The sequence below is a fragment of the Dunckerocampus dactyliophorus genome, chromosome 4, assembly GCF_027744805.1.
Source record: "Dunckerocampus dactyliophorus isolate RoL2022-P2 chromosome 4, RoL_Ddac_1.1, whole genome shotgun sequence".
In the NCBI taxonomy this organism is placed as follows: domain Eukaryota; kingdom Metazoa; phylum Chordata; class Actinopteri; order Syngnathiformes; family Syngnathidae; genus Dunckerocampus; species Dunckerocampus dactyliophorus.
The window spans coordinates 36,794,450-36,806,617 of NC_072822.1; the positions used below are offsets into that span (position 1 = coordinate 36,794,450).

At 41.9% G+C, this 12,168-nt stretch overlaps 1 protein-coding gene across 3 annotated transcripts in view; it reads right to left on the reverse strand.

Annotated features, from left to right (window-relative positions):
* Window positions 1-12,025, reverse strand: part of ksr2 (kinase suppressor of ras 2) — a 97,364-nt gene extending 85,339 nt beyond the window's left edge. For all 3 annotated transcript variants that reach the window (XM_054772477.1, XM_054772476.1, XM_054772475.1), the window contains exons 1-3: window positions 11,473-12,025; window positions 2,248-2,388; window positions 946-1,096 (exon numbers count right to left, since the gene is read on the reverse strand). In XM_054772477.1, the coding sequence (XP_054628452.1) occupies window positions 946-1,096; window positions 2,248-2,388; window positions 11,473-11,646 (466 nt within the window). In that variant the 5' untranslated portion in view covers window positions 11,647-12,025. The remainder of the gene's footprint in view (window positions 1-945; window positions 1,097-2,247; window positions 2,389-11,472) is intronic.
* Window positions 12,026-12,168: the final 143 nt, after the last annotated feature.

The following is a 12,168-nucleotide window of genomic DNA, read 5'->3' on the forward strand; positions in this document are numbered from 1 at the left end:
TAAGACTTTTTTTCTCGTAAATATATTACTTTATTCTAGTAAATTTACTACTTTTTTTCTTGCAAATTTACCACTTTTTTCTCCTAAGACTTTATTCTCGCAAATTTACAACTTTTTTTCTCATAAATGTACTACTTTTTTCTTGTAAATGTATGACTTTTTTCTCATAAATTTACGATTTTTTTTGTAACTTTATGACTTTTTTCTCAGAAATGTACGACTTTATTCTAGTAAATGTACAACTTTATTCTCATAACTGTGGGACTTTATTCTCGTAAATGTACGATTTTTTTTCTTCTAAATGTATGACTTTTTTATTGTAAATTTATTAGGGTTTTTTTATTTATGACTTTTTCTCCCAAATTTCAAACTTTATTCTCTCAAATTTACAAATTTATTCATATAAATTTCAATTTTATTCTTCAAAACGTATGACTTTTTTGTCATAAATGTACGCCTTTTTTGTTGTAAATTTATGATTTTATTCTTGTAAATGTATGACCATTATTTTCCTAAATGTACAAATTTGTCTGGTAAATTTATGACTTTACTCTCGCAACATTACAAGTTTTTCTCGTAAATGTGCGACTTTGTTCAATAAATTTATGATTTTATTGTCGTAAATTTACAACTTTATTCTCAAAAAATTTTTTCCAGTGCGGCTCTAATACTGTACTTACTGTCATACGCAGCAACAAAAGCCACATAAGACTTTTTTTTTTTAGGATGCGCCCCATTTTGTTGTTTGTCAGTTGGGAACCACTCCTTTGTGCAATTTATTGCCACCCACAGGATTGGAGTGGAACGTTATTCACAGCAATTCAGAATATTTTTTCAAACCTACATTGTAAGCATAATACGTTTATAAATAACTGCCATCTTCTACTTCATGTTCTCTTCCTGGCTGCTAATGATTAGCCGCTAAGCTAGCAGGGAGGGTCTTACCAAGCTGGTGGGCCTTCCTGAGGCTGGACAGCGAGGCGTTGAGTCGGGCGCATTCCTCCTCGCTGGCACCGAACTTTTGCAAGAGCTCAAACACTTGTTGCTCGTTCATGTCCAGCAGACCCTCCAGAGTCACCTCGCCCGGCCTCATGTCCTTTTTAGAGCACACAAAAACACAAGGCAACTTTCTCGTGTTGAATTCAATACATAATATACGAATTCGTATTGTATTGTATTGTATTGTATTGTATTGTATTGTATTGTATTGTATTGTAATGTAATGTATTGTATTTGTATTTGTACTTGATTTATCCCACAGCAGGGAAATTCACTTGTTACAGCAGCAAGCAAGATACGCAAGTAAAGAATACATAGTGACTACAACATGGTTCAGGTGGTGCAGGTGTTGTAGAGACTGACAGCGGTCGGTATGAAGGACCTGCGGAACCTCTCCTTCTTACACCGTGGGTGTAACAGTCTGCTGCTGAAGGAGCTGCTAAGGGAACCCACAGTGTCATGTACTATTTTGCTAATTGCTACTATTCCGGTTATGATGGGGTTATTTGACTACATGTAAACGTCGCCACAGTCAGCGCCGCAGTTGTAGGTTTGAATCCCACTCCTGATGCCAGCTGTGGTCCTTGAATGGACCTTTTTGGTTTTAAAATGATGTTCTTGCAGGCGAAGACATGTCAGGATGGCCGAGCGGTCTAAGGAACTACTTTCAGGTCGTCGTCTACTCTGTAGGCGTGGGTTCTGACATGCTTATGCTGATTGTGGGTAACCGTAATAGGACTGTGGGCCAACCCTTCTCCCTAAATAACGGATTTCATGTGTTTGCAATATGCTAGTAAAGCATAGTAGCATTTTTAGCCATTTTTAGCCATTTAGCATGCTAACGTTAGCATTGCTAACATGCTAATATTGGGATAGTTACATTTTAGCCGCTTTACATGAGTAGAAGCCTATATAAACACTTGCTGCTACCATGTCAGGTGTGAGCATGGTGGCGCTAGCAAGTTAATATTAGCATAGTGGCATTATTTGACATTTTCATAAGTATTAACACACGCAGACACTTAGCGCTACCATGCTGGGTGTTGCATGCTAACGTAGGCATATTAGCATTGTTAGCATGCTAATGTTAGTATCGTAGCATTATAGCCATTTTCATGAGTAAAGTAGAGACTTACATAAAACACTTAGTGCTATCATGCTAGGTATCATTCATAAATCCATTTTAAATTTCAATTTTTGACATTTCTACGTTAGGACTGTTGGACACCTGGCGGTGGCTGGGCCCACCTGCGTAACCTCTTTCCTCAGGTTGACGATACGAAACCAGTGGCCCAGGCGAGGGAAGTCCTCCAGCTCGGTGCTTCGCTCCTCTAAGGCCACTTTGCACTTGCAGGACAGCTGGCGGGTGAAGTACTTGACCAGCTTCCCCTGGGATGCACAGACAGAACACACACGGTCAGACATCGACAACCACATAAAAGACAATTCAATTCAGTTTAATGTAAAAATAGATATATATAAATATACACATATATAGCAAATACAATAATAAATAAATACAAATAAAAATAAAATGAAGTGAAGTAAAAATAAAACAATAATAAAATACAAAAAAAATTGTAAAAATGATTGCCTCCAAAAACAAATGTAATTTAATTTAAAAAAATTTAATTTCATTTAATTAAAAAAATGCAATATATGATAGCTCCAAATAAAATAAAATGAAAATGATCATGATTCCCTTCTGAATTAACAGATTAACGAGGTTCCACCCTACATTGTACAGGTGACGTTTTCCCACGATTTTTTGGCGACGCGCTGAGCATTTAGGTCCGTGTAAGTTTTTGTCATTCAATTTTCTTTCATGAATGGGAATTAAAAAAACAAAAAAAACATTAGTTTATGCAAATTTCATTTTGAGATACAAAAAAAAATGTAAGTGAAATACAAAGTGTTCTTTTCAAAAAGCAGTAACGCCATCTAAATAAACTGTTACGATGGTGTTTGTCGCTCTGCTGCCGCCTGCTGTGTATTTGCTCTCTGTGCAGCTTCAGCCGGTGTGGGTGGAGTCCCCAGCACACACCTGCAGGCAATCTCATCAGGCACCCTTCTCATACTCAGCAGCAACTCGGGACCAGTGCCAGATTGTACTCCTTGGTACCTGTACCGCTTCGTCCGGCTCCTTACCTGTTCCTTACCTGTTCCCCGCTTTCTGGCTCACCCTTGTACCCTTTGCTCTGTGCTATTTCCTGTTACACTAGTTGTTGTTCCAGCTCAGGCTTGCCTGTAGCGTTTCTCAGTTGTATCCTAGTTATTTCCTGTCAGCCTTCTGCTGACAGCGTCTTGTGTTTCTACTTTTGGTTTGTTACTTTTCCTGTGTTGTACTTTACCCTGCTTGGGACACTTTATGTTATTAAACACCTTTTTGTATCTATTTTTGGTCTGCTTCCCTGCGTTGGGTTCCGCCCCTTCTACAAGTGGCTACTCCCACTTGTGACATAAATGGTTTTACATTTCACATTACAAGAACACAAAGCCACCAGTCAACAGAAACAAAATAAAACAGCCAACCAAATCCAGATATTTTCTCATATTCTGACAGCGAAAGTAACCATTTAAAGACATGAATACAGACTGGCCATTAGGTGGCGCTGTACCTTGAGTCAAAAGAGCAGATCACAGAACAATCGTCCCTCCTTTTTGGAGGTTCCAGATCCCACCACCATAAGTCACTTTCCCCACAGTAGGATTCAATATTAATACATGTTTACCACTTTTTAACATTAGTACAGCCCTTTACACGCGAAATAACACCCCTAGAGTCACCTTTACACTCCTGTTACCCAATATAGTACACATAATCAGAGGCTAAAACTGCTGCTTGTGTGTGTCACAGTAAATGTGTTCCCCAGGGAACTTTCGTGGCGGGTGGACCACTGAACTCTATAACTGGAATGGCCCCGATCGCTTGCTGCGCATTGGAGGCTTGAAGCCACCGGAAGTATAGAAGTCGCCATGTTGTTTCACCCAAAACAAGAAAGCCTCAGAACTAAGAGGAGTTGGAGATGCCGTCTTGTGCTGCTATTAATTGCACAAATCGTGATAGTCGTGAAAATGGTGAGAAGGGACTTACATTTCATAGGTAGGTAAATGCTTATAAATAATAAAAATAGATACTTTAAATCTGTAAGCATCTTTTCATCTAAGTAGTTGTAAATGAGCCCTTATTCTCCTTTAGATTTCCACACTGCAATGTTCAACTTCTAAAGCAATGGGTAGTAAATATGCGGAGAGACAGGTGGATTCCTGCAGCCAGATCGCAACTCTGTTCAAGTCATTTCACCGAGGAGAACTTGGACAGGACCGGCCAGACTGTTAGATTAGGACAAAATGCAGTTCCAACAATATTTGACTTTCCTGATCATCTTCTAAAGGTATGCTAGCATTTAACTTTGATACTACGTAGATCCTTATCATAACAAATACCTTGTGAACACTGAAATTGACTTGTTATGCATTGTAATTTCACACCATAGAGGTAGGAAAAAACTTAAACTGGAGGGAAATTTTGAGATTTCGGTCTAGTAAATTTACTCTGTTTCAATGGAATTTTTGTTAATTCGTGTTCATTTTTATACCGAACCATAATAAATGTAGTGAATGAAGATACATGTATGTGTATGCGTGTGTGCTTTTTTGGGTGAAGCAAGATGGCCGACAATGGCTTCATGCGGTCAGCAGGGACGCCCCTTCCAGTAGTATAGAGTTCAGTGGTGTGGACAGATGTGTGGTTCAGAGTTGAATTTTAGCTTGTCGTGGGTTATGGCCCCAACAGTAGCCCGTGTTAAAATTAATCCATTTAGAATTGTCAAACTATCATTCTAAAACTATAAAAACGTGTCCTGTATGAACACATTTGAGAGTCAACCGCTGATGACATCATAGACGGGCAACATAACTTCCGCTTCCGGCTGCCATTTTGCCTGCTAACTTATAGGATGCTAACAAGGAAGGACGTTTTTGGATTAAAAATAATAATAATAACACATGAAGAACACAGACCGACTCGTGCAGTGTATTAATAACACGACAAGACATGCGCCATATTGGACGGACAGAGAGGCAAAACTTGGCCTAAATTTTTGATGTTAACTGGAAAAATACGCTAACCGTGGCGGATGGTAACCGAGGCTCCCAGCCGTTTAGCAATGTGCTGATAAATCCCATACTCTTATCAATGAATAAATCAAATCAAATAGTAGGAATAACATCCAGCAAAGCTACCGCAGTAGCTCTGTTAGCCTGTTAAGAAAATAAAATCACATTTCAAAATGGAAAAAATAAAATAAAATGAAATGTTTAAATTAAACAAATTAAATGCATTTTTAAAAATAAAATAAAATACCATTTTAAAAATAAAATAAATTACAATAAAATACAATTTTCAAACTTTGTTAAAATAAAAAAATACAATTTTTGTAAATAAAATAAAATACAATAGAATGTTAAAAAATAAAAAATACAATAAAATATTATTTTAAAAATCGAATCAAATTAGTCATCTAGAAAACAGTCAAAGAAATGTAACAATTAAACTTAAACAAAAACATGTTAATTACATTTTTTTAAATTAAACACAATTTTTAAAATAAAAAACAAAAATTACAAAAATAAAATACAATAACATTTTAAAAATAAAATAAAATAAAATTTTTAAAATGAAAAAAAAAATCCAATTACAAAAATACAATAAAATACAATTTAAAAATCAAATCATACCAAATCAAAATGGTCCTCCAAAAAAACAAATTCAATTAAATGTAACACTTAAACTTAAAATTTAAATAAAAAAAAAAAACAACGAAATTAAAAAAGATACAATAACATTTTAAAAAGGAAATAAAAAAATAAAATAAAATGATTCAGCTCGAGTTGGAACTTCTGGATGAACGGATTTATGAGGTTCCACTGTTCATGTTGTCCTCATCTCAATGAATAACATGCATATTGTACACATGCACGGTTGATGAATGGGACCACTGGCAACTGTCAAAACGCACTCAAGTCATGTTTTATCAATATTTTTAGATCTGTGCACGTACGCACGAAAGCTTTATTGTGACTGTAGTTCAGACATTTAGCCTGTTAGCAAGATACAAGATGTAATTGAATAAAAATGAATTTTGCACACACACACACACACACACACACACACACACACACACAGTACTATGCTTCCAAAAGCACACGTTGCCATTACTAGCTTTTATGGCTTCCGTATTCTTACACAAGCCACTTTTACGACCGCCTTATCGCCCTTTAATGGTGTTTGTTCCGACTTCCCGAGGCGTCGCCGTCGCGTGCTTGCAGGTCCTCCATGCTCAAGTGAGTCTGAGAGGCTGGTCGCTCGTCGAGTTTGCCTTATCGCGCCTTTTTGACGGCGTCCTGTAAAAACGTCCCATAAAGGATGGCCGGGACTCACTGTACAAAACAACGCACGGCCGGGTTACGTAACAACACAAACAACCATGCTGACTTTTGATTGACACTTGTATCAAAAGTATTGGGCCGCCTCTTGGCCTAGTCTTAGCAGCTTAACGCTACGCCATCAGTTTGGTACACAACTTGGTTTAAAGTGACGGTTGGGTTCATTTTCGGCACAGTAAGGCAGTGTATCTGCAATAGTGGGATGCGGGGCCCCCAGTGCTGTGTGGGGACCCGGCGGGGACCCTAACCACTGCAGTACAAGATGAAAATGCAAAACATGGAACTGCTCAGCTTTTGTGTGAACAGCTTTCAAGGATTTTAAAATTAAACACAAAAAAACTTCAAACTGTGTAACTACAGGGGTGTCCGAAGTGTGCACATCTTAAAAACATCTTTTAACAATAAAACTTTAAAAGAACAAAACAAAAAAACAGCAAAAATGGAAAATTCGGCAGTAATTTTACATGAACAAAGTCAAAACATTAAGAGAAAAAGTTGAGTAAAAAGTCATAACTTTCCGAGAATAACATTGTAATATTAAGAGGAAAAATAACACCATTTTGGTGGCATAAAGTTGAAATATTAAAGAAAGAAGACATATTTTTATAGTCTTCATATTATGAGAAACCAAAAAATAGCAACCAATAAAAAAGAAACCGATAACAACAGCAGAAATGTAAAAAAAAACAGTGGCAATTTTACATGAACAACATCCAAATATAAAGAGAAAAAAGTCACATTCCATCCATCCATTTTCTTCCGCTTATCTGGGTCTGGGTCGCGGGGGCAGCAGTCTCAGCAGGGAAGCCCAGACTTCCTGGTCCCCGGCCACCTTTTCCAGTTCCACCAGGAGGACACCAAGGCTTTCCCTTCAGCGTGTCCTAGGTCTGCCCTGGGGCCTTCTCCCGACCGGGCATACCTGGAGCACCTCACCAGGGAGGCGTCTGGGAGGCATCCGGACCTCTCCATGTGAGCTGTGAGCCCCTCACCCTAGGGTGAGTCCAACCACCCTACAGAGGAAACTCATTTCCACCGCTTGTATCCACGATCACGTTCTTTCGGTCACTACCCAAAGCTCATGACCAAAGGTGAGGGTTGGAACATAGATGGGGGGGGTAAACTGAGCCAAGGTGAGCCGAAGGCAAAGCTCCCTCTTCACCACGACGGTCTGGTACAGTAACCTCATTACTGCAGACGCTGCGCCGATCCGCCTGTCGACCTCACTCGTGAACAAGACCCCGAGATACTTGAACTCCTCCACCTGGGGCAGGACCTCATTCCCAACCCGGAGGGAGCAATCCACACTTTTCCGACTGAGAACCATGGCCTCAGATTTGGAGGTGCTGAGTCTCATCCCAGAAGCTTCACGCTCAGATGCAAACCGTCCCAGTAAACGCTGCAGGTCACAGCCCGATGAGGCCATCGGGACCACATTGTCTGCAAATAGCAGAGACGAGATCTTAAGGTCCCCGAACTGGACTCCCTCGACACCTTGGCTGCGCCTCGAAATTCTGTCCATGAAAATTATAAACAGAATTGGTGACAAAGGGCAGCCTTGGCGGAGGCCAACGTTCACCGGAACCAGGCTTGACTTACTGCTGGCAATGCCAACCAGGCTCCTGCTCCGGTTGTACAAGGACTGAATGGCACGTAATAGCGCCACCAATCCCATACTCCCGGGGGAACCCCCAACAGGACACCGCGAGGGACATTGTCGAATGCCTTTTCCAAGTCCACAAAGCACATGTAGACCGGTTGGGCAAACTCCCAAGTACCCTCCAGTACCCTCGCAAGGGTGTAGAGCTGGTCCAGTGTTCCACGACCAGGACGAAAACCACATTGCACCTCCTGTAGTCGAGGTTGGACTAACGGTCGTACCCTTCTCTGCAGCACCCTGGAATAGACTTTCCCAGGGAAGCTGAGGAGTGTGATTCCCCCTATAGTTGGAACACACCCTCCGGTCACCCTTCTTGAAAAGGGGGCCCACCACCCCGGTCTGCCAATCCAGAGGTACTGTTCCCAACTTCCACGCAATGTTGAAGAGACGCGTCAGCCAAGACAGTCAGGGCCTTGAGGAATTCAGGGCAAAACTCGTCCACCCCCGGAGCTTTGCCCCTGGGGAGCGTTTTGACTACCCCAGATACCTCAGCCACGGTGATGGAACTGTCTGCGTTCGTGTCCTCAGCCTCTGCTTCCTCTTTGGAAAGTATGTCAGTGGGATTGAGAAGGGCCTTAAAGTATTTCTTGCACCTCACAGAACTCCTCCCACAACCGAGTTTTTGCCTTGACCACCACCGAAGCCGTGTGCCAGTTGGCATGCCGGTACCCGTCAGCTGCTTCAGGAGCCCCACAAGCCAAAGGGCTCTTTCTTCATCTTGACGGCAGCCCTGACCTCTGGTGTCCACCATGGGGTTCAGCACTTGCCATCATGACTGGCACCGCCCACCTTTTTTCTAGTAAAATGACAACTTTTTCCCCAGGCCAAGTGCTAACAAATAAGAGACTTTAGCCAGGGGGTTTTCGAGCTCTAACTTCTCCTTGGTTACTGTACTACTGTGCATATAGTCAAACAACTCATTACACACAGTTAGCCAAGATCAGTGGTGCAGCCCGGGGGCCATTTTTGGTCCGCAGCTCGTTTTATATCAGCTCTCGGGCTGATTGCAAAAATAAAATGAATGAATTATTCATGAGAGCTATTATTAGATATGACATTAATTAGCTTTGTCGACTAAGCTAGGCCTAAATTGTTTTGTTTTGAAGTAAAGACAAGTACCTGGTAGTTAGCCAGGCTATCAGGAAGCTAACTAGGCTAGCAAGAAGTTAGCCAGGCTAGCATGAAGTTAGCTGTCCTACCAGTAAGTTAACTAGGATACCTGGACGTTAACCAGGCTAGCAGGACATTAACCAGGCTACCAGAAAGTAAATCAGGCTATCGTGATGATAACTAGGATACCAGACGTTAACCAGGCTAGCAGGACGTTAACTACGATACCAGGAAGTTAACCATGCTAGCAGGATGTTAGCCATGTTACCAGGACGTTAACTAGACTAGCAAAAAGTTACTAGCAAGAACTTAGCCATGCTACCAGAAATTTAATTAGGCTACCTGGAAGTTAGCCACACTACCTTGAAAGTAACTTGTCAAGCAGGAAGTTAACCACACTAGCAGGAAGTTAACTAGGCTACCAGGAAGTTAGCCACACTACTTTGAAATTAACTAAACTAGCAGGAAGGAAACCAAGCAAACGGGTGGCGCCAGACTTCAGGGATATCTTTAAAGACGTAATATTCAACAGCATCAAGTGTAACAAAAACAAAGAAAAATTGGCCTTTTCATTCCACAAACATTCTTCTGGGCATCCCGGTACTTTGTGCTAGCCCACTGATCTGTACTAAAAAGTCTGGATAGCTCATACGTCGCACCCGCCCGTGCAAGCCGCTGAAGCCACAGAGACGCCATCTTACTACTCACATCGACTACATTGGCACAGCGTACATAGTGTACAAAGCAGATGAAGAGGCTAACAGAACATCTATATTTGACATTAACAAGCGGGGAGATTCTCCCATTCCTTCAAGTAACGCAACCTTCGTCCCTTAAAGACCATTTGATACGTTATTCTCTATCTTTTGGCTATATTAAATGTACTTTTCCCCTTCCAATTCTCATTGCCTTTGGGACAAAATGCTACTGTGCACCCTGGCTCAGCACTCCCCTATAGCAATGATAGTTTTACTCCTCTAGAAAGAGATTTTCATTTGAACTGCATATCCCATCCCTTTTTTCCACTAAAATCCATGGTCATGATCCTTTACTTTTTATTCTTACTTTCATACAATTCACTATGCTCTCGTCTGTACAAAATATGAATCATAAAAGAGACAAGTTTTAAAATCATTTCACATTTTACTGATTTTTTTTGTTTGTGTTATGAAATAGAAATAAGCTCTTTTCTGATATAGAAATATATTTGAACAAAAACCACAGGAATAATATGTAATATAATATGTAATAATATATAAACATTGTCTCCATATGGGGGTTCATTTGAAATTCGGGTAACAACAAAAAAACATATTTTTTTATATTTGCAAGCAACCACAAATGATTTAGTAGTCTAGTGGTGGTTGTTTGTTTCCATATCCCCCACGGCCCCCCATGTAAAGCCCTTATGACTCAGGTATGGTATGATATCCACAGGATGTTTAAAAATGATCATAGAGTCCTTGTGACTAAGCTCAAGCACACCTGTTGTGCGAGGTTAGTGTGAAGACTAACCTTGCATTTAGTGTGAGCGGCTAACAAACTAACAACTCACAAGTTCTCACATAAGTCCTTGTCCGAGAAGTGTTTCTTGTGAGTAGCAATATGGCGGCTGTGTGGCTTCACAAGTCATCGCCAAGATTTATTATACAGATCAGTGTGCTCGCCTCGAAAACTTCCTGGTACTCGTCTTTACTTCCTGTAAGCCTGGCTAACTTCCAGGTAGCCTGCTTGTTTTAGGTTTGAGTTTGAACACTGTCGGCCACCGTAGTTTTGGCATTTTTGATGTACAAAGTGGACCCACCAGCTGCCTCCTTTCTTTTTTCTGTATGTAAAAAGTTTGGACACCCCAAGATGAACAGTAAATGTAATGTTGAGGTAAAAGTGATGACAATGTTTGATGAGATGGTGCAGGTGTGCCTGATGAAGTCCTTGCGTAATGGTGGTGGCGGTGGGAGGGGGGCTTGGATGATGCAGCAGGCTGGCATGATGGAGGGTAAACACGGGCTGCCTGGCTGCAGGCCTCGGCCTCCTTTACGGAGCGCTGCGATGGAGGAAGAAGGTGCTCCTCCTCTTCCTCCACCACCTGCAGAATGCGCACGTCTCTCCCAGCCTCACTGCAGCCTTTTTTCTGATTTATCGCCCTGCACTAAACAGGCTGCTGGGTTATGCAATGATAGCAAGGAAGACTGTTGCACGCCTGAAAACACGCATAGTCTCCCTCACTGTGTGCGTGCGTGTGCGTGTGTGTCGCTTACTTCCAGCGTCCGTATCTCTTTTTGCGTCAAGTCGTTGGATGTGGCACATTTGGTCCTCAAACCCTCCAGGCTGGAGATGCTGATGTCGATCATGTTCTGCACCAACTCGCACTGCTGCAAGGCTTTCTGCAAACTCAAATGCTGCTCCTCGCTTTTTGTCATCTCCTCGTTCATAGTTTGGCCAGTCCTTTTTTTTGCACCCCGCTCTCCCCCCTCAAACAAAATGTAAAAAAAAAGTATAAATTCAGCGAGGAGATACAGGGAGGCTGGAGGCCATCATCATGAGAGGAGGAGATGTTGCCGCTTTAGAGGCTCCATCGTCGTGGCTGCTGTCTCGTGAAGGTGTCGTTGATGATGATGATGGTGGTGATGGACGACGAGGAGAAAGAGGAAGGGTTTGGGTGAGTGGGTGTTGGTGTTCAGTCACAACGATGCGAGGATGGCGGCCAGGACGACTCGGCCGGCCGCAGTATCCATCCTCTCGCTTCTCGCTAAGCTCGGTTCAGGCTGTTAGGAATGGAGGCGGGAGGAGGGAGGTGGTGTGTGTGTGCGAGAGGGGGGGTCGGGGAGGGGAGGGTCTGTAAGGGGGGGGGGGGGGGGGTCCCTCGGTCGTTTAAAGGTGATGATGATGCGTGGACCGTACGCGGGTACTCCCTGTCTCCCGTGGCAGCAGCTGCATCCCGGTCCTCTCCCTCC